Source organism: Oncorhynchus tshawytscha, linkage group LG10, assembly GCF_018296145.1.
Source record: "Oncorhynchus tshawytscha isolate Ot180627B linkage group LG10, Otsh_v2.0, whole genome shotgun sequence".
Taxonomy (NCBI): Eukaryota; Metazoa; Chordata; class Actinopteri; order Salmoniformes; family Salmonidae; genus Oncorhynchus; species Oncorhynchus tshawytscha.
The window spans coordinates 52,583,421-52,608,910 of NC_056438.1; the positions used below are offsets into that span (position 1 = coordinate 52,583,421).

At 44.5% G+C, this 25,490-nt stretch overlaps 1 protein-coding gene across 5 annotated transcripts in view; it reads right to left on the reverse strand.

Moving 5' to 3' along the window:
- Nucleotides 1-25,490, reverse strand: part of LOC112260420 (ATP-dependent 6-phosphofructokinase, platelet type) — a 36,543-nt gene that overhangs the window by 8,240 nt on the left and 2,813 nt on the right. For 2 of the 5 annotated variants that reach the window (XM_042328720.1, XM_042328718.1), the window contains exons 2-15: nucleotides 18,924-18,997; nucleotides 17,086-17,163; nucleotides 14,403-14,592; nucleotides 13,980-14,145; nucleotides 13,763-13,807; nucleotides 13,444-13,552; nucleotides 13,155-13,250; nucleotides 7,411-7,503; nucleotides 6,957-7,082; nucleotides 6,660-6,724; nucleotides 6,402-6,471; nucleotides 4,027-4,173; nucleotides 705-775; nucleotides 461-548 (exon numbers count right to left, since the gene is read on the reverse strand). In XM_042328720.1, coding sequence (XP_042184654.1) covers nucleotides 461-548; nucleotides 705-775; nucleotides 4,027-4,173; nucleotides 6,402-6,471; nucleotides 6,660-6,724; nucleotides 6,957-7,082; nucleotides 7,411-7,503; nucleotides 13,155-13,250; nucleotides 13,444-13,552; nucleotides 13,763-13,807; nucleotides 13,980-14,145; nucleotides 14,403-14,592; nucleotides 17,086-17,163; nucleotides 18,924-18,997 — 1,418 coding nt within the window. Of the gene's footprint in view, nucleotides 1-460; nucleotides 549-704; nucleotides 776-4,026; nucleotides 4,174-6,401; nucleotides 6,472-6,659; nucleotides 6,725-6,956; nucleotides 7,083-7,410; nucleotides 7,504-12,796; nucleotides 12,893-13,154; nucleotides 13,251-13,443; nucleotides 13,553-13,762; nucleotides 13,808-13,979; nucleotides 14,146-14,402; nucleotides 14,593-17,085; nucleotides 17,164-18,923; nucleotides 18,998-25,490 lie in introns of all 5 variants that reach the window. The other 3 variants (XM_042328719.1, XM_042328717.1, XM_042328716.1) reach the window with 2 other exon arrangements.

Genomic DNA, 25,490 nt, shown 5'->3' on the forward strand with positions numbered 1-25,490 from the left:
GGGAGCCAGTCCTATCCCAACGGACAGTGTGACTCAGACAGGAAGCACCACACAGTAACTCACACAGAGATGGGGAGGGACACACAGGGAGGAGAGAGCCTAAAAGGGTTCTTTGAACATACAGAAATATGTTCTTGATTATTATAGGAGGAAATAAAGGAGAATATTTTGTAACTTTAGATTGTAAAATTAATTAATATAACTGTGTAAAACACTTAAGAAAAAGATAGAAAGACACATGAGAAGAGAGTATATGTTTTAGTATCACTCAAAGATTCCAATTTTACTCATACGCTTAATGTTAATAACTTTTCGAAATTATAAAAAGTACAATATACAATTTGGTACTGCAAAATAGTGGTATAATTCTGTAATAATATTGTAAATATATTACATATAAAATGTAAATATTCAACTGTGAATGTAAAATGTACTTGATGCTGTTATGTGCTCTACATACCTCGAATCCACCGATAACAAGCAAAGCATTGATGTTATGTATCCTGATTTGTTCAGCAATCTTATCAAGATGCTTCGCTGGAAGGGTTCTAAAATTAGAAATGAAAATCCAATAATCTTCTACACACTACAGTAAGTCAGTGTTGATTTTTTTCAATGGCACTCTATCGGCCCTGTTGAAAAGTGGTGCACTATATAGGGAATAGGTTGCCATTTAAGTCCCACAGACATAAATATTAGCCTACCTCTTTGTTCCCAGTATGGACCCCCCTTGGCCGGTCCAACCTGCTACATCTCCCCATGTAATCTCCTTTATCTGTGAGGAGACAAAAACAACAAAACTGTGTTTGAGAATGAGGTTTCAAATGTGTTCTGTGTAGTCTCCAAAAAGCTGTGCTAAATGTGAACCTCATCATGTTCATTTCAAGGGGACACAAAACATTAGCATTTAAGCTAAATGAATGAATTACATTCTAAAAAGCAATCAAGCACATCAGATTTACAATCAACATCTATCTTGCTTTGTATGACAATATCCCCCCCCAAATTGTCACGTGTTGAATACAACAGGTGAAATGCTTACTTACTACAAGTCCTTAACCAACAATGCAGAGTTGTTTTTAAAGTAAGTAAGAAAATATTTGCACAAATATTTTTTTTAATTTTTTTTTTTTTTTTTAAGAAAAAAAAGAATAATAAAGTTTCCCAATAAAATAACGATAACGAGGCTACATACCGGGAGTACGGGTACCGAGCCAATATGCGGGGGTACAGGTTAGTAGAGATGATTGAGGTAATATGTACATGTAGGTAGGGGTAAAGTGATTCATAAACAGCGAGTAGCAGCAGCGTACAAAAGGGGGTCAATGCCAATAGTCCGGGTGGCCATCTGATGAACTGTTTAGCAGTCTTATGGCTTGGAGGTAGAAGCTGTTAAGGAGCCTTTTGGACCTAGACTCGGTGCTCTGGTACTGCTTGCCTTGCGGTAGCAGAGAGAACAGTCTATGACTTGGGTGGGTGGAGTCTTTGATTTTTAGGGCCTTTCTCTGACACGGCCTGGTATAGAGGTCCTGGATGGCAGGAAGCTTTGCCCCAGTGATGTACTGGGCCGTACACACTACCCCCTTGCGGTCGGATGCCAAGCAGTTGCCCTACCAAGAAATTATGACTGAAAAGGACCCGTGCAAAATCTTTACTGTCACTTGAGGGGGAATAGGCATTGTCGTGCCCTCTTCACGACTATCTTGGTGTGTTTGGAACATGATAGTTTGCTACTGATGTGAACACCAAGGAACTTGAAGCTCTCGACCAGCTCCACTACAGCCCCGTTTATGTGAATGGGGGCGTGTTCAGCCCTCCTCTTCCTGTAGTCCACGATCAGCTCCTTTGTCTTGCTCACGTTGAGGGAGAGGTTGTTGTCCTGTCACCACACTGCCAGGTCTCTGACCTCCTGCCTATAGGTGGTCTCATCATTGTAGGTGAACAGGCCTACCACTGTTGTGTCGTTGGCAAACTTAATTATGGTGTTGGAGTCGCGCATGGCCACGCAGTCATGGGTGAACATGGAGTACAGGAGGGGACTGAGCAGGCACCCCTGAGGAGCCCCCGTGTTGAGGATCAACGTGGCAGATGTGTTGTTGCCTACCCTTACCATCTAGGGGTGGCCCGTCGGGAAGTCCAGGATCCAGTTGCAGAGGGAGGTGTTTAGTCCCACGGTCCTTAGCTTAGTGATGTGCTTTGAGGGCAATATGGTGTTGAACGCTGAGCTGACAGCTTGTCTGTACTGCAGCACACAGGCTATAATCTACCGACAGCCCTCTACCCACATCTTACACATCCCCCAATGTTGGCCGAGGTACAGTAGCTTTAGACAATGTCTGGATGAGCAGCCAATGCTTTTCAATCACTTATCCCTGCCTTCATGCTTTCCTCCAGTTGAACATAGACTGGCCCAGGCAGTGTTGTGAGGCCTGGGTGAGGGCACGAGATTTGGGAGAGAGAGTGACAGAGAGAGGTAGTGGGGGTGAGGCTAAGAGAGTGGGTGTGAGGGGCCTGGGAACTGGGTTAGAGGCCTGGGAACTTGGGATGAGAATGGGGTGAGAGAGAGGCCTGCATAAGAGAGAGGGGGTGAGAGTGTGGGCGAGATAGAGGCCTGCATTAGGAAGACGGGGTAAGAGTAGGGATGAGAGAAAGGCCTGTATAAGGGAAAAGGGGTGAGAGTGGGGGTGAGAGAGATGCCTCCATAAGGGAGAATGGGTGAGGGTGAGAGTAAATGGCTTACTGTAAGCTGTTTATTTCCCCACACAAGTTGTATCTGTAAAACACTGTCTGTGCCAGCATCATGGGCACAGGGGTATAGGTGACTTATACTGATTTCACATAGGATTGACGGTATGTTGCCTGTAAAAACAATCGGGCAATGTTTCTATGATCCCATTTCAAACAGCCCTATTTCTACGTCTTTCTTGTCTGCATTCCCCTTTTATATCGCCATTGCTTTAGCCGGCAAGGAGCAAGAGACATTTAACTTTGACCCTAGCTCCTAGACCCTGTTGTTGCAACAGTAGTCCTGGTAACATGAGTGACAGCTGCAAGTTGTTCTATTTCTTCACATTCACAGCAGAAGATAGCAGCATGCCATACTTGTAAATAATTACTTTGTAATGTGTTAATTTTCCTGTTATGGTGAATAAAAAGTTGGCTACAGTTGAACTCAAAACATTGTTAGATATGTTCTCTTAATTATATGAGCTGGCTAGCCAGCTAGATAGCTAGCTAACAAGCTAACGTTAGCAACACACCAAAACATTGTCTTGAAAGTTCACTTTTAGTTCACTGGCTTGCTAGATTTAATAGCTACATATCCTAAATAAACATTTAAACCAATGTTTTTTTTGTTGGTGCAAACAAAATTGAGCAGGTAATGTTGCTATTTGGACCAGGCAGCTGCGATGTCATGCAGACAGTCATTTGTGTGTTTATACTGTTTCATAATGACAAAGCCAGTAAGATGAAAGGGGACATTTATACAGGGGGTTGGCGGGACTTTTAAATAATACCGCAATCATGACTAGGTCGGTCGGCGGAAATAAAAGTACAGGCTTTGTTGCCGGCAACACCTTTCGGATATAAAGGAGATGGAAATAAAGATGGCAGCATGCTAAAGCTGGCGGCAAAACATCTTGGTTTGAAAAGTGTATTACACTAACAAGGTCACTATAATCCTATAGCTTACCTGTTTTCGCTGTCATGTTTTCATCACAGCCAACACTGTCTGATATCTTTTGATCAAATATGCAGAAGTATTCTGGTTTTGCTAGTGATTTCAAGATATAGTGTAAACAACATAACTATTTCTATGGTGTAAACAATACTAGGGGACTAATACGGTCAAAATGTGTTTGTGTTCTTATCACGTTGACCTGTTGATCATGTGGCAGTGAGGCGCTACTAACAATAACAGGAAGTAGGCGTCATAGGGGCGTGATAAGGGACAATAATCCTCATTGGGTAAGAATGAAATGACAACAAGGTAAACAAAACAGATGTATGTCTTAACGCCAGTACCTGTCCCTTGTAGAATCCCTCGAAGCCGTCATTAACGGCAAACATCTTGTGCCCCTCTTTGATGCCCACCCTGACGGCCGAGCGGACAGCTGCGTTCATGCCCGCCGCGGGGGCGCCCACGTTCAGCACAGCCACGTTGAAGGAGCTCTGAGGATCAACAGCACAGCACAACCGTCACACACACGAGCATATGTGCAGACACACACACTTTGAGACAGCGAGGATTCTTTTTCAATTCAGTTCATGTCAAAACACTCATTGAAGATAAATGGCACTTATCCAATTCTTTAAATAGAATTGGCCCCAACTCCAAGCCGTTGACACACATATCAACAGCAGATCCCTCTGTATACAATAGGAGCACATAATGCTTGATGTTCAGGAGAAATGCTGTAAAGGCTTGGCAAAGCTGCTGTCTCTGCGGAGAATGGAGCAGCATGCATTGATAATCTCTAACAAGGCCTCATGCTATGGCTCCAAGATGTTACATCTTTATAGGCTGCTGTTGTACTTCATTCACATAGCCCACTGGCTCTGAGCTTAGGAAAATTCTTTAGCTGTCAATCACATGATGATCACAGTAAGATCATGGACAGATAGACCCCACGTATAATGAGTGACATCATAAGCGTTGTAATCACCTACAGTACCATTCAAAAGTTTGGGGTCACTTAGAAAGTTCCTTGTTTTTTAAAGAAAAGCACAAAAAAAATGTCCATTAAAATAACATCAAATTGATCAGAAAAACAGTGGACATTGTTAATGTTGTAAATGACTATTGTAGCTGGAAACGTCTGCTTTTTAGTGGAATATCTACATATGCGTACAGAGGCCCATTATCAGCAACCATCACTCCTGTGTTCCAATGGCACGTTGTGTTTGCTAGTCCATGTTCATCACTTTAAAGGCTAATTGATCATTAGAAAACCCTTTTGGAATTATGTTAACACAGCTGAAAACGGGCCTTCTTTAGACTAGTGGAGTATCTGGAGCATCAGCATTTGTGGGTTCGATTACAGGCTCAAAATGGCCAGAAACAAAGAACTTACTTCTGAAACTCGTCAGTCTATTCTTGTTCTGAGAAATGAAGGCTGTTCCATGCGAGAAATTGCCAAGAAACTGAAGATCTCGTACAACGCTGTGTCCTACTCCCTTCACAGAACAGCGCAAACTGGCTCTAACCAGAATAAAGAGGAGTGGGAGGCCCCGGTATACTACTGAGCAGGAGGACAAGTACATTAGAGTAGAATGAGAAACAGACGCCTCACAAGTCCTCAACTGGCAGCTTCATTAAATAGTACCTGCAAAACATCAGTCTCAACGTCAACAGTGAAAAGACGACTCCGGGATGCTGGCCTTCTAGGCAGAGTTGCAAAGAAAAAGCCATATCTCAGACTGGACAATAAAAATAAAAGATTAAGATGGCCAAAAGAACACAGACACTGGACAGAGGAACTCTGCCTAGAAGGCAAGCATCCTGGAGTCACCTTTTCACTGTTGACATTGAGGCTGGTGTTTTGCGTGTACTATAGAAGCTGCCAGGCTCTTCACTGTTGACGTTGAGACTGATATCTGACAAGGTATAGCTATAGTTGCAACTTGGCGTGGTCTAAGGCACTGCATCGTAGTGCCACTAGATATTCTGGGTTCAAGTCCAGGCTCTGTCTCAGCTGGCCGCGACCTGGAGACCCATGGGGCGGTGCACAATTGGCCCAGCGTCGTCCGGGTTAGTGGAGGGTTTGGCCGGCAGGGATGTCCTTGTACCATCGCGCACTAGCGACTCTTGTGGCGGGCCAGGCACACTGCACGCTGACATGGTCGCCAGGTCTTCCTCCGACACATTGGTGCGGCTGGCTTCCGGGTTAAGTGGGCATTGTGTCAAGAAGCAAACTTGGTTGGTTTGTGTTTCGGAGGACGCACGGCTCTCGACCTGCGCCTCTCACAAGTCCGGGAATTGCAGTGATATGACAAGAGTGTAACTGCCAATTGGATACCACAAAATTGGGGAGAAAAAGGTTTTTAAAAAATGTATAATAATTAAAAATAGATATAGTTGCAACTAATAGTTGGCACTTAGGAGCACTGAGCTAGAACTGTTATAGTATAGTAGGCTACAGTATAGCACATACATTAAACGGGGGCTCATCCTCCTCCTATCCCCTTAAGACGGAAGCAATTGAACAAACACTGTTACTGTCACAAAAAGACCTCCGCATGACCCACAATGCACCTCAACAGGAAGTACCTGTTCCTAACGCGCAAATCTGAGAAATGCTGGAATGACACAAACGTTAGGAGGAAATAAATATGAATATCACAGTTACTTTGTGTATGTACATTATTCATTTTACCTTGGGTTATCTGAGGTTACTTACATTTGGGAGTTTAGAGTCTGCTTTGTGGTAAGAGAGGAGTTTGTAGGTGTTCAGGTTGTTTTCGAAACTCCTGCAAAATATTAATGAAACATACTGTTATTTATCCTTCTACCATTCTCCAGAAGCCTCCATTACTGAGTTGCATAAGCTTTTAAAGGCCAGTGGAAAATCAATCACAATTCAATGAAGCTTCCAAATACAGAGATTTATGTTTATTTTACCAAAGAAATCCTATATACACAGAGTCAGATAATGTACCTCCCACGCAGTCTCACGGCTTCCTCAAAATTCTTCTCGTCCATGGATTTCTGGACATCTTGTGTCTAGTGAGAAAATAATTACGAATGGTAATTTGTCTCTAATCAACAGCCTACCAATTATCTTAATTCTTAATATATCTATAATGTATACTGTAGGTAGAAGTACTCGGGGGTGTACAACATAAAAACACACCACTAAAATGGGGTAGGCTATCACTCCATATGTGTGCTTCATTTACAGTTGAGTAAAGTAATCTTGAACACACAGTGTAAGTGGCAGGCCAACAGCACTTACCATCTGAACACACTCCATGAGGGGCAGACGGACAGCCTGGTTCCCACACAGAGACACCACACAGGCCGGTGTACTGTCTGATGCCTCTAGCAGGGCCAGGACCGCCTCCACTCCCATACGACTGGCCTGGACAGACAGGTCAAAGGTTACACTGTATTTTGGGACACTGGGAAAATACTGTAACTTCAATTTCAAGTTAGAAATTGCTTAATAGTATGACATGCGCTTTAAATTATGATGACCACTCTGAAACCTTGGCTGCCTCATGGTCACTAACCAAAACAAACAAACCAGGGATATTATGCAGCTATTAGACAAGCAGCAGCACAAATGGCTGTGACTCCAACTGAAAAGTAGCGCACTATATAGGGAATAGGGTGCCATTTGGGAAGCAATACTGAAACTGTAAGTGCCTTTTAATTATGTAATATTGGTATGTGGATGTACCACTCACTAGGATCCTGTCGAAGGCAGAGGGGGTTCCTCCTCTCTGGACGTGACCCAGGATGGTGACTCGGGTGTCAAACCCCAGACAGCTAACAACCAGCTATAGCAGGAGAGGAAGATCAGAGTATACTTAAATAACACTGGTTACATCCCAAATGGCACCCTATTCCCTATATAATGCACTGCGTTTGACCAGACAGCTCTGATCTAAAGTAGTGCATTATATAAAGAATTGTGTGTCATTTGGGACGTAAATATTGACTATTTGAAAATGTGGTATTTGAGATATGTTACATAATACACTATGTATGGCAGAAAGAGAATGAAAATGGCATGCTATTTCTCAGGAAGTAAGACAGAAGGGGAAAGCACAAGCACTGTAGACACATGCAAAACACTTCCTGCCATGTACACAGTAAGTGAGCCTCCTGTTTTGCGGCAGGTCAAGGAGACACAGGATGAGCAATAGAGGGCGTGGCAGGAGCAGATTTTACAGTACCCCCCCCTCGACCAGGCTCATCTGGGTGTGAGGTATAGAAATCACGTAAGAGGGAGGGGTCCAGAATGTGACGGTGGTGCACTCAGCAGTGCTCCTCCGGGCCATACCCCTCCCAGTCCACTAGGTACTGCCAGCCGCAAGCCGGACCGCGTCAATCCAAAAGCCGCAGGATGGTCATCAATGAGTCGAGGGGGTGGAGGAGCTCTTGCAGGAGGAGACGGGACTGGAGCACACAGGTTTAATCAGGGATACATGGAAGGTAGGATGGATCCTGAGAGAGGCTGGGAGTTTCAGGCGCACAGCAGAGGGGTTAATGACACGGTCAATTTCAAAGGGACCAATGAATTGGGGGGACAGTTTCTTCAATGGCAGGTCCTCTGATGAGAGCCATACCTTTTGACCTGATGTGTAGATTGGGGCTGAGACCCGGCGACGGTTGGCTTGGGACTGGGTCCTGTCGGAGGCACGAAGAAGGGCAGCCCGAGCCTTGCTCCAGGTACGACGACAACAGCGCAGATGGTCCTGGACAGAGGGGACCACAACCTCGACCTCTTGGGCGGGAAACAAGGGGAGTTAGTAACCCAGAGCACACTCGAAAGGTGACATACCTGATGAGGAGTTGGTGAGGGTGTTGTGGGCATATTCAACCTAGGTTAGCTGAGCACTCCAGGAAGAAGGGTTAGCAGAAGTCACGCAGCGTAGGGCAGTCTCCAACTCTTGGTTGGCCCGTTCGGTCTGGCCATTGGTCTGGGGGTGATATCCAGAATAAAGACTGACATTGATTCCAAGAGCTGAACAGAAGGATCTCCATACCTGGGAGTTGGGTCCCCAGTCGGAAACGATGTCAGTGGGAATGCCATGCAGACAAAACACATGGGATCCTAGCAGGTCCACAGTCTCCCTGGAGGACGGGAGCTTGGAGAGCGGAATGAAGTGAGCCACTTTGGAAAACCTATCAATAATGGTGTGGATGACGGAGTTACCGTTAGATGGGGGAAGGCCAGTGATGAAGTCCAGAGCGATGTGTGACCAGGAGCGACTGGGTAAGGGAAGAGGGCGCAGCAGTCCAGAAGTGGGTTTAGTGGAAGTTTTGTTCCGAGCACAAACCGAGCAGGCTGAGACAAACTCCCGGACATCTCTCTCCATGGTGGGCCAACAGAAGCGCTGATGCAGGAAGGAGAGGGTCCGGTTCATACCAGGGTGACAGGTGAGGTGAGTAGAATGGTCCCACTGAAGAACAGAGCGAACACAATCTGGAACAAACAAAGCATTCCTTGGACCGTTACCCGGATCAGGCTGGTTCTGCTGAGCCTGGCCGATACGGGACTAGATCCGCCAGGCTCAACGATGCAGGTGGATGGCTCAATGGCTTCTGCCTCGGTACCCATGCTGTCGGTGGTGAACTGGCGGGAGATGGCATCAGGCTTGAAATTCTTTGAACCGGGGCGATAAGCGAGTGTGAAATTGAATCTACCGAAGAACAAGGCCCACCTGGCTTGCCGGGAGTTCAGACGTTTGGAAGTCTGGATGTAGGACAGATTTTTATGGTCAGTCCACACAATGAAGGGGAGTACAGAGCCCTCCAGCCAGTGACGCCATTCCTCAAGAGCCAGGAGTTCACAGTTTCCGATGTCAAAATTCCTCTGCAGGTGAGAGCTTAAGGGGAAAGCATGCACATGGGTGGACCTTCTGATCAGAGGGGGAACATTGAGACAGAACAGCACCTACCCCGGTGTCAGAGGTGTCCAACTCCACGATGAACTGGAGTCCTGGGTTGGGCTAAGTAAGGACCGGGGCAGAGGTGAAGCGACGCTTGAGTTCCAGGAATACTGCCTCTGCCTCAGGAGTCCATTGGGATGGAGTGGAGGTGGAGGTGAGAGTGGTGCAGCCAGACGGCTGTAGTTGCGGATGAAACGTCTGTAAAAATGTGCAAACCCCAGAAAACGCTGTAGCTGCTTCAGGTTGGATGGCGCAGGCCACTCTGAGACTGCCATGACCTTGGTAGGGTCTATACGTAACTGTCCCTGTGCAATAATATAACCAAGGAAAGACACTGAAGCAGCATGGAACTCACATTTCTCAGCTTTAACAAAAAGCTTATTCTCCAACAGCCGTTGAAGAACTTGGCAAATGTGTTGATGGTGGGCCTCAGGGTCCTTGGAAAAAATCAGGATGTCATCTAAATAGACAAAAATGAAGTGTCCAATCACATCCCTCAGCACATCATTGACTAGGTTCTGGAAAACAGCAGGGGCGTTAGTTAGACCAAAAGGCATGACCAACTCCTCAAAGTGATCCAGTGGATCCCTCGCTTATGCGGACAAGGTGGTAGACATTCCGGAGGTTGAGTTTGGTAAACACTGTGGCACCATGGAGGGGGGCAAAAGCAGAGCTGATGAGTGGCAAGGGGTACTTGTTCTTTACTGTGATATTATTCAGCCCACGGAAGTCTATGCACGGCCTCAGTGACTAATCCTTCTTCACAAAGAAAAACCCAGCACCCACCAGGGAGGAAGATGGCTTGATAAGTCCTACAGCCAGAGAATTCTGGATGTACCTCTCCATAACCTCTTGCTCGGGCGAGAGAGGTTAAATAACCGGCTACTGTGAAGAGGACCTCCAGGCTGGAGGTCAATGGCGCAGTCATAAGGCCAATGAGGCGGCAGCGACAGGGCACGGTGCTTGCTGAACACAGGAGGTAGATTGTGATACTCTGGAGGAACTGATGACAGGTCCGGAGGTTCTAGAATGAACTGGGGCACAGAAAAGGCAGGGAGAATGGCAGAATGTAGACAGTTAGAGTGACAAAATGAACTCCAAGTGGTTACCTTTCCGGAAGTCCAGTCAATCTGTGGGTTGTGTAGCTTTAACCATGGATGGCCAAGAACCAGGGGGAGTAAGGACAGTCGATTATGTGGAAACTGATCTTTTCCTGGTGGTTTCCAAAGAGACAGGATGACAGGTACGGTTCTCTCACAGACACGGGCGAGGAGCTGTCCGTTGAGAGCATTGGCATTGAGGGGTTGAAACGAGTGTGACAGTGTCCAGGCCCAACTGAGTAACGACACCTCGGTCCAGGAAGCTCCCGTCAGCGCCCGAATCGATGAGAGCAGAGTGAGGAAAAGCCTGGCTCTGCCACACAAGGTTGCCTTCAAGCAGGGGTCTGGGGGAAGATGGGCAGGCAATTTTGCTCAACAGTATATCCCCCACTACCCACTTTTTCTGTACGCAGGGAACCATTGGAGACAAAGTGACCAACCTGACGACAGTATAGGCAGCTCCTAGCACTGATTCGCCACTGCCTCTCCTCTGGAGAGAGGCGGGCCCGGCCAAGCTGCATGGGTTCAGGATCAGGAAGTGCCTTGGAAAGGGATGCAGTCGGAGAAGGAGGACAAGGTGCTGAAGCAGATATTATGGTGCATGCAACCTTACCTACTCTCTCCCTCCGACGCTCGCGGAGACTGTTGTCGATGCGGATGGCGAGAAAGATGAATTCATCGAGTCCATCAGGCTCATCCCTGGACACCAACTCGTCCTTGATGGTCTCAGTGAGCACATTCTGGAATGCTCCCTGAAAGGCCTCCTCATTTCAGCCGCGTTCAGCGGCGAGGGTGCGAAACTCACATGCCATCTCAGCAACACTATGGTGGCTTTGACGGAGGGACAGGAGTCGTTTAGCTGCATCCTTACCGCAGACCAGGTGGTCAAAGACTTTCTTCATCTCCTCCGTGAATCTAGAGTAGAAGAAGCAGATGGGGGACTGTCTCTCCCAAACCGCTGTGGCCCAGGAAAGCGCTGCTCCATGGAGGCAGCTAATCAGGAAGGAAATCGTGGCATGTTTGCTAGCATAAGATTAGGGCTGTTGCTCAAATACTAGTGAACATTATACTAAAAAGGCTCTGCAAGCTCAGAGGTTGCCATCGTAGCGCTCGGGAGTTGGAAATGGCTCCCGAGGCGGAGAAGAATGACTTGGGACTGGTTGTGAGCTCTGGGTGAATGTTCGGCCCTGTAGGTCAGACAGGCTCTGTGAAAACTCCTTGATGTGCTCCAGAAGGGCTTTCAGGGCTTGGTCATGTTGCTCGAGCAGGGCGCCTTGGCCAGAGAGGGTTTGGTGGAGAGTATCTGAGTCCGCTGGGTTCATCTCTTTGGCCAGATCGTACTGTTACGTGGCAGGTCAAGGAGAAACAGGATGAGCAGAACAGGGCGTGGCAGGAGCAGATGTAACACCTCCAACACTTTTGTGTCCCAAATGTCACGCTATTCTGTATATAGTGCACTACTTTTAACCAGAGTCCAATGGGTCCTGCTCAAAAGTAGTGCACTATATAGGGAATAGGGTGTCACTTTGGACTCAATCTTGTTCTTCTGTTCTCCCAGGTAAAATGTACTGTATAGGACTCTTACCGGCACAGAGATCCTATAAGTTCTATATGTAATTCTATGCTTACTAGGTTCTTAGGTGCGGTGACGAAGAACAAGGTGGCAATGCACAAACAGGAAGGAGTATAATTCACAGAACTTCACATCACTAAGAAAGGTCCATGAAAAGACTTCAGAGTTAAAACATGTACAGCATGTTGTTAATGGGACAGAGAGAGTGAGAGATGACAATGTCCAACCAGAAGGAACCATGGAAACAAAGGAGTACTGTACCAGACCTGGATTCAAAAACTATTTGAAATCATTTAAAATACTTAAGTTGGGCTTAATTGAGCTTGGCTGGCGCTTGGTAACAATAGAATAGTCGCAAAACTGCAAACCCCACCCATCTGCCACTCAAGCAAACATTCAAAGTATTTGAAAGATTTTAAACCGGATTTGAACTCAGGTCTGCAGATGAGTACTGTACCAGTACAAGACAGCTGGGCTGGGCTGGTCTTCTCATAGCACTTACTTCCTTAATATGGTTTGTAGTGATAGGCTTGTTGTGGCAATCTATCGCCCCCTCAGCTACAATAATGATATTGAGCCGTTTCTTATCTGCACGGTTCTATAGGAATACAAACAAAGCACAGATATACAGTACATGACAGAAAAGTTTTGCATTTGGCTTGTCAAAAGCTGGACCCGGTTTATGCTGAAACAGCTGCATGCCTACCTTAGAACAAGAAAGAACAGATATGTCTACTACCTCTTCTTTCTTTCTCTATCTTTCACTGTACAGATTCCTTTCATCTGTAAAGCATGGAGCTATTCACGCATCTGTCGGACCTGCTTTTCGTTCCCCCTTCGTTGCATATTCAGGTACTCACATCCTTGACATTATCAACAGTAATAGCCTTTCCTTGTCTGTCAATGGCTCCTTCAGCAACTATGATTATATTCAGCCTTGAACCCCTGGATCGGCTCTGGGCATTAAGAAACACACTGCATGAATGAACACTGTTGATTTTGCTTGAAGGAAATACAAGGGAATACTATACACTACAACACTTGTGATCACTAAGCAGTACATCCCATTCAATGTAAAGCATAGATTAAAATGTGTTTATTGTTACATCTGCACATGTCAGATGTCACCTGTGCGTGTGTATGTTTTACCTCAGATAGTTTCTGACACATATGTTCCTCCCAACCATCCTCAGGGGGCATCTCAGGGATCAGGACCCAGTCGGCCCCACAGGCCAGAGCACTGACTAGAGCCAGGTACCTACACACGCATACACAAACGCACGCAAACACACACACATTAGAATATAATAAACTATAAATAACTACATGCAAACACAAACCCATTTGTATGTATTATGAACAAACATTTTCAAAGCAAGACCGCTGAGAGCCCATAGCTAAATTACAGCAAGGAAATACACAAGAATAAAGCAGGAAGTCAGAGCAGCAAATAAATGTCATTCCATACCCACAATGCCTTCCCATGACCTCTAGCACAAACGTCCTCTGGTGGCTGAGAGAAAGGAGAGAAGTTTGTGTAAAGGTTCAGTCTGTACAAACAACACCACTGAGCTGTAATATGTACCCTTTATTAAATTCACTGGATGCTTCCCAAATAAATAGTGCACTATATAGGGAATAGGGTGCCATTTGGGAAACACTTGCTATACTGTTTCTGTCAGTACCTCTGTGCAGTAGTCATGATGGCGTCTACCACCTCTATGATTCTGTGCAGGGCAGAGTCTGTCCCGATGGTCATGTCAGTGCCACAGAAGTCGTTGTCGATGGAGCCCACCATACCCACGATGTGCAGCTCTGAGTTGTTCTGAGCAGCCTCCTCATCAATCAGACCTTTAAACAGGATACACAAGACCACAATTTAACCCACTGGTTTTACTACTGAGTAATGTACACGCATAGGTGGAATGGCTGTATACAGGCTTTGGTATACAGACTTTGGTAATTCCTAGTAATACATGTCTTACTACATATCATGTGGGAAAATACATTTTTTTGTAATTTGCGTGGGAAATTAGTTATCTAATTTAGTGATCGAGTAGATTACTGTGAACATTTGGTCCACTACATGGACTACAACGTTCAGTTACCCTGTCGAACAAGTTCTTCCAGTAGTCCGCTCCACTCCTCTCTGAAGAGGTTGGCCCCCGTGAGGCTACCGTCCCCTCCGATCACACACAGGTTGGTGATGCCGCGCAGAACCAGTTGGTGGGCAGCCTTTAGACGCCCCTCGTGGCTGCGGAACTCCTTGCAGCGGGCACTGCCAATGACTGTGCCACCCTGACAGGAAAACACAACAGCTAAGAATTCAAATGAATGGATGAATGACAGTTGGAAAGATGGATTGCTGGATGGATGACAATTTCATTGATGGATAGGTTGAGGTTAGATAGATAGATGAAGGAAGATTGGGTAGATGGGTGAAGGATAGCTAGAGGGATGGATGGATGGATAAATGTGGATGGATGGATGTTAGATGAATGCGCAGATGACGGTTGGATGGATGGAACACAAAGCTATAGACCAAACCAATGGATGGCATAATCTGACAAAATGGAGCACTGCTGCAGTCATTGATATGCCTCATTAATTCAACCTCTCATTTAGTTTTTTTTGTGTTGTGTGGTGTGTTTTGTTGTTGTCATTAACTAACGGGTTCATGCAGAATCCACAATGACAAGGCACCTTCCACTCTGTTAGCATCAGGCAGAAATGCAGCTGCGCTCATCTGTCACATGCAATTTGTGAATTACAAGTCTGGGACCACAAATATATTTATACCATTTGGGATTTGGATTTTATTCTGGATCACCATTAGCTGCCAAGGCAGCAGCTACACATCCTTGGTTCCAATCACAATTACATACAATAAAACATGTCTGGGCTGTGTTCCATCCATCCTGTCTGGGTTGGCGCCCCCCCTTGGGTTGTGCCGTGGCGGAGATCTTTGTGGGCTATACTCAGCCTTGTCTCAGGATGGTAAGTTGGTGGTTAAAGATATCCCTCTAGTGGTGTGGGGGCTGTGCTTTGGCAAAGTGGGTGGGGTTATATCCTTCCTGTTTGGTCCTGTCCGGGGGTGTCCTTGGATGGGGCCACAGTGTCTCCTGAACCCTCCTGTCTCAGCTTCCAGTATTTATGCTGCAGTAGTTTATGTGTCGGGGGGCTAGGGTCAGTTTGTTATATCTGGAGTACTTCTCCTGTCCTATTCGGTGTCCTGTGTGAATTTAAGTGTGCTCTCTCTAATTCTCTCTTTCTCTCTCTCGGAGGACCTGAGCCCTAGGACCATGCCTCAGGACTACCTGACATGATGACTCCTTGCTGTCCCCAGTCCACCTGGCCGTGCTGCTGCTCCAGTTTCAACTGTTCTGCCTTATTATTGGACCATGCTGGTCATTTATGAACATTTGAACATCTTGGCCATGTTCTGTTATAATCTCCACCCGGCACAGCCAGAAGAGGACTGGCCACCCCACATAGCCTGGTTCCTCTCTAGGTGTCTTCCTAGGTTTTGGCCTTTCTAGGGAGTTTTTCCTAGCCACCGTGCTTCTACACCTGCATTGGTTGCTGTTTGGAGTTTTAGGCTGGGTTTCTGTACAGCACTTTGAGATATCAGCTGATGTACGAAGGGCTATATAAATACATTTGATTTGATTTGATCTGTGTGCTAGTCACTTAAACAGACAGCTCAGTGATTTCAATACTGCTCACAAAGACAAGCAGTAATGCAGTCAATCTCTCCTCCACCCTGAGCCAGGAGAGATTGACATGGATATTATCAATGCTGGCTCTCCGTACACATCTAAGGGCCAGCTGCTCTGTTCTGATCCTACTGTAATTTGCCAATGTCCCTCTTTGTGGCACTTGACCATATGACTGGACAGTAGTCCGAGTGCAACAAAACTAGGGCCTGTAGTACTTGTTTTGTTGATAGTGTTGTTAAGAAGGCAGAGCAGCGCTTTATTATTGACAGAACTCTCCCCATCTTAGCTACTGTTGCATCAATATGTTTTGACCATAACGGTTCAAATCCAGGGTTACACCGAGCAGTTTAATCTCCTCAATTTGCTCAATTTCCACATCATTCATTACAAGATTTAGATGAGATTTATGGTTTAGTGAATGTTTTGTCCCAAATGCTTTTAGTTTTTTTTAAATATTTAGGACTCGCTTATTTCTTGCTGCCCATTCTGAAACTGACTGCAGCTCTTTGTTACATAGACACACGGGCTTTACTTAGTGCCAGTGGTTTTAAAAAGTAAGGGGTCTAGACCGATGACCTCGGGATGCCTGGCTACCTGGGTTGTGTTGGAGAGGCTTCCATTAAAGAACACCCTCTGTGTTCCGTTAGACAGGTAACTCTCCTTCACAATATAGCAGGGAATGTACAGCCATAACACACCATTTTTCCAGCAGCAGATTATGATGGATAATGTCAATCATCAGCTGCACTGAAAGTCTAACAAAACAGCCCCCGGAGTTTTCTGATAAAACATTTTTCTCAGACATTTGCGTAAGTGCCGTACATGTTGAATGCCCTTCACCATAAGCGTGCTGAAAGTCTGTTGCTAATTTGTTTACTTTGAAATAGCATTGTATCTGGTCAAACACTATTTTTTCCAAAAGTTGACTAAGGGTCGGTAACAGGCTGATTGGCTTAAGGGTGCTTTGCTATTCTTAGCTAGTGGAATAACTTTCAGCTCATATTCCTAGCATTGTATACTGTACATAGCCTATGGGAATTCTAAAGAAATCCCTAGTATTTTGCCTCCTTACCACTTGTAACATGCTGGAGACACTTTCCCATGATGCCTCTTCAATGTTATCTCCACCGTCTACCATACCCTGGTAACCCTGCAAGGAGAAAAGAAACCTTAACATTGGCCTATATTTCCTCATTTCCGAACATCTTCACCACTTATAATGTTGTTACATACTATCAGTCATTGACTCTACAATGCAGCTATGCTATCAGGGATATTGACATTGACTTTGAGATGACGATGCTAAATCATGCTAACTACTCCCCGTAAAAGTAAACAACAGATTATCATAGATACTGTCACTACTGGCCTCCATAGACAACTCAAGGAATCCTACATCCTCTATTGAGTCAGACAGATTGTAAGAATAATCAACAAGACCATGGAAATCAAAGGGCACATATATACCAATACTAATCAGTGGGAATAGGGGACAGGTGTGTGTGATGAAAGTTCCGAAGGGATCCGTGACAGTGAGGAACCGTTTAAGGCCAATATCACTCAGCTCCCTGCCTAGCAATAATGATGCAATGTGTAGCGATAACGAGGAGACTCCACCCAAAGTGGGGTCTGTATACTACCACAGGTGGAACCATGGCTTTGTCTAATGCAGCTGTATTGACCCTCTGGGAAGAATAAACTTGGTTTGAGCTTTCATAGTGTCTGTTGAGTTCTTTTTCTAATAATAGAACCTAACACCTCTTACTACTTTTGACCAGGACCCATAGGAATCTGGTCAAACGTAGAGCACTATATAGGAAATAGTGCACTACTTCTGACCAGAACCGGATGGGCCCGATCAAAAGTAGGGCACAAAATAGGAGACCTTATGGGCCCTGGTTAAAAGTATTGCACTATATAGGGCACTGGACAAAAATAGTGCACTATATAAAGAATAAGGTGCCATTTGGGACAAAGCCAGTGAGTGTGATGTGAGCCTCCTCAACGGAATGCCTTTCATCACTCATTAAACACCAGAGTCTCTAACAATAGACAACACTTAAGCAAAGTTCCCTGCCACTGTTTCCACATGCTATCATTTTAACATTGGTGGCGGAAATCCCATTCAAGTCATGGGACCAATATTAGCATTTTTCGCGCATCATGTTCAAATCATCTAAGTGACTTTGTTGAGCTTCACCATAAATTGTAGATACTTTTGAATGATTTAGACATGATGCGCGAAAAATGCTTATATCAGTCCCATGACTTGAATGGGATTTGTGCCACAAATGCTAAAATGTTATCATGTGGAAACAGTGCTGGGGAAACAAAACCAACGCATGAATTGCTGTCCTACCTTATCCATAGACTGCTTACAGGGTAAGGAAACCAATGTGTCATTTTGTAATTTGGGTGAACTATCGCTTAAAGAAGCTACATATCTTTGGGAAACTACTCCCACTATCAACTGCCCCCATTTCCTATAAAGGGCCCCGGTCAAAAGTAGTGCACTATATAGGGAATAGAGTGCCATTTAGGACTGACACCATTGTTAACTCGAAATGACACAACGACAAGGTTCCAGTTCAACAACGTTTACTAAACCATATTAGCACACTACATGGTTGCCATTGCACTCAGGACAGGTTCATCCACAACGAGACTGCTGCACAGGAGTATTAATAACAGAGTGAATGCCCCATAAAAACAGAACTATAGGGATACTTAAAAAATGAACTTAACACCCATGACATGGCAAAATGTTAAATAACCTTACTTCTCATTTTCATGACCCTCATTTGAAAGAATAGCTTTGCCCCCTGAACACAGAGCTTGCCAGAGTTGATTTGTCTCAGTGTCAGTGGTAGAATGGTACAAGCCCCCAAGTAGTGTCTGTCATGATCTCACCTCATGGATGAAGTAGACTTTAGCTCCCACATAAATACCCATGCGGACAACAGCCCGGACCGCAGCATTCATACCTGCACAACGAGAGAGAGAGAGAGGTTGGAGAGAGAATTAAAAATGGCAGTACATGAATGGCTATGGCACTGCATGTTCCATCCAGTAGACTCCAGACTGAAAATACTCATCAGGGAGATGTAATGAATCACAGAGATAAATCAACCAAATTAAAGTGATGTCCCACTAAATCAACGTTGTTTTCAATGAAATGACGTTGAACCAACGTGGAATAGACGTTGAATTGACGTCTTTGCCCAGTGGGGTGCTTTGTCCAGCAGAGAAAGTTGCTTGCATAGCCATCGGCCATGTGTCATTGCATTAATTCAATATCTAATACATTTTCCATTTACAGTCTGAAAACTGATCATAATGATTATAAAAACTGGCATCTTAGTTGCAATGAAACTGTAAGCACTGATACTGGTACTGTGGATTGGCTAGTGCCAAGCAGTCATGCTAGGGTACCAGTAACGATATAAGATGAAGGAGATGAGTCTACACATGGAGAATGGCACAGATTTCTCAATGTGGATTAATAATGATAAACACTTCAAAATTTATTAATCCACTGGAAGATTTCCTGAAGCATGGCCAATGGTTCTGTGAGTCATTATAGAAATCCCCCTATATACAGAACAAACTGATATTTTCTGGCAGGTAAGACTTGCAAGTGGTTTTTACTAACATCATGTGAGGAAATATACATACCGCATTCTTTAGTTTACAAGGTAGGCTACAGGATGGAGTGGTTATGCAAATTGGCCACACCTGGATTCTGATGTATTCTGATGAGACATTGGACTGATACAAACTTGGCCAAGAGATTGTGAGGTTGAGTCCCAAGTTATCCAGGGGACCATGATACAACATTCTAAAAACATTCTTGTCCACAAACAGGGAACTAGATAACACTTGCAGGGGACGATGACTCATTGAATTAATGTCCATTATACATTTGAAAATAAAATATTCTCAATAACATTTGACACAGCGTTTTGACCTGCTCAAATGTCATCACATGTGTAGTTGGCATGGCATCACATGTTGAAATTTTGCATCACCATGTTGTCACTTTTATTTCAAATGAGATCATGTTTTCTTCACGTTGTTACGTGTTATCACAGTAACTTTACATAAAATCACGTGATCACATGTTTTTCCCAAAGATTGGAAAGTTGCCACGGTCATCCCCCTCTTCAAAGGGGGAGATACTCTAGACCCTAACTGCTACAGACTTATATCTATCCTACCCTGCCTTTCTAAGGTCTTCGAAAGCCAAGTTAACAAACAGACCGACCATTTCGAATCCCACCGTACCTTCTCCGCTATGCAATCTGCTTTCAGAGCTGGTCATGGGTGCACCTCAGCCACGCTCAAGGTCCTAAACAATATCATAACCGACATCGATAAGAGACATTACTGTGCAGCCGTATTCATCGACCTGGCCAAGGCTTTCGACTCTGTCAATCACCACATTCTTATCGGCAGACTCAACAGCCTTGGTTTCTCAAATGATTGCCTCGCCTGGTTCACCAACTAGTCTCTGATAGAGTTCAGTGTGTCAAATCGGAGGGCCTGTTGTCCGGACCTCTGGCAGTCTCTATGGGGGTGCCACAGGGTTAAATTCTCGGGCCGACTCTCTTCTCTGTATACATCAATGATGTCGCTCTTGCTGCTGGTGAGTCTCTGATCCACCTCTACACAGACGACACCATTCTGTATCCCTCTGGCCCTTCTTTGGACACTGTGTTAACAACCCTCCAGGCAAGCTTCAATGCCATACAACTCTCCTTCCGTGGCCTCCAACTGCTCTATACGCAAGTAAAACCAAATGCACGCTCTTCAACCTATTGCTGCCCGCACCTGCCCGCCTGTCCAGCATCACTACTCTGGACGGTTCTGACTTAGAATATGTGAACAACTACAAATACCTAGGTGTCTGGTTAGACTGTAAACTCTCCTTCCAGACTCACATTAAGCATCTCCAATCCAAAATTATATCTAGAATTGGCTTCCTATATCGCAACAAAGCATCCTTCACTCATGCTGCCAAACATACCCTCGTAAAACTGACCATCCTACCGATCCTCGACTTCCGCGATGTCATTTACAAAATAGCCTCCAACACTCTACTCAACAAATTGGATGCAGTCTATCACAGCGCCATCTGTTTTGTCACCAAAGTCCCATATACTAACCACCACTGCGACCTGTATGCTCTTGTTGGCTGGCCCTCGCTTCATACTCGTCGCCAAACCCACTGGCTCCAAGTCATCTACAAGTCTCTGCTAGGTAAAGCCCTGCCTTATCTCAGCTTACTGGTCACCATAGCAGCACCCACCCGTAGCATGCACTCCAGCAGGTATATCTCACTGGTCACCCCCAAAGCCAATTCTTCCTTTGGCCCACTTTCCTTCCAGTTCTCTGCTGCCAATGACTGGAACGAACTGCAAAAATCACTGAAGCTGGAGACTCATATCTCCCTCACTAGCTTTAAGCACCAGCTGTCAGAGCATCTCACAGATCACTGCACCTGTACATAGCCCATCTGTAAATAGCCCATCCAACTACCTCATCCCCATACTGTATTTATGTATTTATCTTTGCACCTTTCCATATTTGCACCCCAGTATCTCTACTTGCACATTCATTATCCTACCTCATTTGCACACACTGTATATAGACTTTTTCTATTGTATTATTGACTGTATGTTTGTTTATTCCATGTGTAACTATGTTGTTCTATGTGTCAAACTGCTTTGCTTTATCTTGGCCAGGTCGCAGTTGTAAATGAGAACTTGTTCTCAACTAGCCTACCTGGTTAAATAAAGGTGAAATAAATCAAATAAAAAAGGTGTTTTTTCCATAAGGATTTAAGACAAATTAAAGTTATGAACAACTAGCCAATTTCCCAAATAGCCTAAGAAGTTACTGTTCTCCTAAAGTTGCAGCTTTTAAAAATAATGGAAATCGGAGTCTATAGGCTATTCTCAATCACAGCTTTATGAGTGATATAACAAACAATAGCCTATTAAAACAGGATGATGAGGCAACGCAATTATTATCCAGTTCTCAAGACTGTAGACTTTGTTTCTATAACACCCATTATTTATAACCTAACTCACTACGGTAAAACAGCCTGTTCCTCATCAGCTGACTGTCACTTTGCTCCATCATATGTACGAGACACAGACACAGACAGACACACCTGTTCCATGCTGAATCTCCACCAGAAATAAATATTATATTTGCCTGCACTTAACCTCTGCTCAGGCTTCCAACAACAATATCTTTGGTCATGATTTGTCCAGATGTAGCATGCGATTTGGAGCTATAGCTCAACAGGGGTTTTACCAGAGGTGTTCATTTTATTTATTTAGCTAACACACCTGACTCCAATAATCAACTAATCATAATCTTCAGTTTAGAATGCACGTAGTTTAAATCAGCTGTGTTTGCTAGGGATGGGGGGGAGTGTGACACCAATCGGGCCCCCAAGGACTGGGATTGCCCAGGCCAGGTATAGCACAATATTTAATGAGTACATAATCACGACAGGACAAAGGTTGTCATCGCCCAACCCTATTGTGTTGAGCAAGAATTGTCATTACATGATCATAAATGAAACTTGTAGGCTCCTGTCACTGGTGCTCTGGTGAGAAAGGGAGTAGCCCACTACTCTACTCCCCACCACGTCACACTTCAATGACAGATAGGCTATTATTGCAAATGTAGACTACAGTATCCTAAGTTCAGTGGAAATCTCAGCCTACTGTAGCCTGTATGCCAATAAGACCGTCCATATTCAGAGAGTGCAATATTGTTACTGGATGACAGCCAGGCATGAAGCAATGAAGGACTGAGTCACTATTACTCTATTACTACCACAGTCCTTAACTGGGATGTCAGTTGGGTTTCCACATTATGGTAGCCTCCTGAGACTCATTTTTGTTCTCTCTAACGGACATTCGTTTTTGGTCCATATCTCCATACTTGCCACTGTGTTAGGTCCTGTTGTACCTTTAAGAGGACATTCTGGGTTTTTCAATGATACCATATGTGTATGAGTGTCACCTTGATAATTTCTTCTTTCTGGTTCTTCAAAATGGCAACCATCCCAATTTCCATTACAATTAGCACATTTTATGGTAAGTGCGTGTAATTGTGTAATTATAATTTTTGTGAGTTTGATATTCAAATTGTTTCTAATAGGTAAATATCTCAGTAACAGTTTGGTGAGTTTTCATCTGGATGTTTTCTACCTACTGTCAACATTTACTGTAATGTTACATTTTTCATATTATCAACTGAGATCCACTGAGATAATTTTATGGAAAATTTAAAATAAAATAGAACATATATATATATTTATTTCTTTATTTATTTTAATGTTCTTTGTAAGATGTTTTTCCCACCCCAAACACTTATGTGGTGTAAAAAAATAAAAAATAAAACATCCAAACCCTTTTTTTTTTGCTGGGTCTCAGGAGGATAGTAAGTTCGAGGAAGAGGAAAAGTGAGAGGTTTTACTCTGCCCAAAATCTGTCCACGAAAATAAGTCCAAGAAGTGAGGATTTTTTGTATGGAGATCAACAAGAGTGTAAAATTGGTCAACACATTTTGTTATTGCTCATTTGCTTGATCAAATAGAAGATGGTTAGGTTGTTACGAATGTTACGAATGGACTGATATAAGTGGATGCATGTGAAGTTGAACCTGTTCTATAGATAGAGTATTCATTATGGATATAACCTGTTTAAGCATGGACATTGCCATTTTAAAGTAGTCAACAGGGTGGGGATTACTATGAGTTGGGAGCAATCAGCCAATGAAGAAGAAAATTGGATACTTTAAATGCCCATAATGTCATAGACGTTATAATGGCAGATACAAAGATGAGTCCTCTATCTCTATGGCCTGTTGTTCACACCTGTATGTGACCTCTCATTGGCTAGAAAGGTCCCGCCAGATCTCACCTCCTCCCACCTGCGTTCCATCTTTGAGGACATGTATTTCCATTGTTACAGTGGTCACTTGACTATCTTGTCAATATACTATACAATCTTTGGAATAGTGACACATAGAGGCAAAACCAATGATGTACAGTTGAAGTCAGGATACAGTGTATTTCACAACACAGGCGTGTGTACGCATACAACCTCTTCTTTTCAGCACTACTGACCATTCGAGATAGAAGCAAGCAAAGTAAAAAACATCAGGCCAATGAAACACAGAGACATAACACTGTGTTTGAAGGCTATAAGTAAGACCACAATATTAGGGCCATGCGCAGTAACAATCTTTAAAGCTGTAGAGTAGGGTTGGGTGATACACTATATATACAAAAGTATGTGGACACCCCTTCAGATTAGTGTATTCGGCTATTTCAGCCACACCCATTGCTGACAGGTGTATAAAATCGAACACACAGCCATGCAATCTCCACAGACAAACATTGGCAGAAGAATGGCCTTACTGAAGAGCTCAGTGACTTTCAACATGGCACCGTCATAGGATGCCACCTTTCCAACAAGTCAGTTCGTCAAGTTTCTGCCCTGTTACAGCTGCCCCGGTCAAATGTAAGTGTTGTTATTGTGAAGTGGAAACATCTAGGAAAAAACATTGGCTCAGACGCGAAGTTTTAGGCCACACAAGCTCACAGAACGGGACCACCGAGTACTCAAGTCCTCGGTTGCAACACTCACTACCAAGTTCCAAACTGCCTCTGGAAGCAATGTCAGCACAAGAACTGTTCGTTGGGAGCTTCACAAAATGGGTTTTCATGGGCAAACACCATGTACAATGACATCTGGCAGTCCGACGGATGAATCTGGCTTTGGCGGATGCAAGGATAATGCTACCTGCCCCAATGCATAGTGCCAACTGTAGTTTGGTGGATGAGGAATAATGGTTTTTCATGGTTAGGACTAGGCCTCTTAGTTCTAGTGAAGGGAAATGTTAACACTACAGCATACAATGAGATTCTGTACGATTCTGTGCTTCCAACTTTGTGGCAACAGTTTGGGGAAGGCCCTTTCCTGTTTCAGCATGACAATGCCCCTGTGCACAAAGCGAGGTCCACGCAGAAATGGTTTGTCGTGATCAGTGTGAAAGAACTTGACTGGCCTGCACAGGGGCAACCCCATCGAACACTTTTGGGATAAATTGGAACGCCGACTACGAGCCTTACAATAATCGCTCAACATCAGTGCCTAACCTCACTAGTTCTCTTCCCAGAAGGTTGAAGGTCATGTAGTGTACGTCAGCTTTTAACAAGCCTGGAGAACTGACAGTGTACAAGATCGTGTTTATGAGCAGAATAGAACAGATCACATTAACTGGGATGATATTCCTTCTCATGGGAGCTGAAAGCCACGCCTGCAATATTATGATAGGCTGCCACTTCTACAGTATGCTGCCAATTAGCAAGTAATGTTGCATGTTGTCAACAGAAGAGTCAGTGAAGGCACATAACATTACTGGCATGTATTGCTCGTGGCAGCCAGTTGC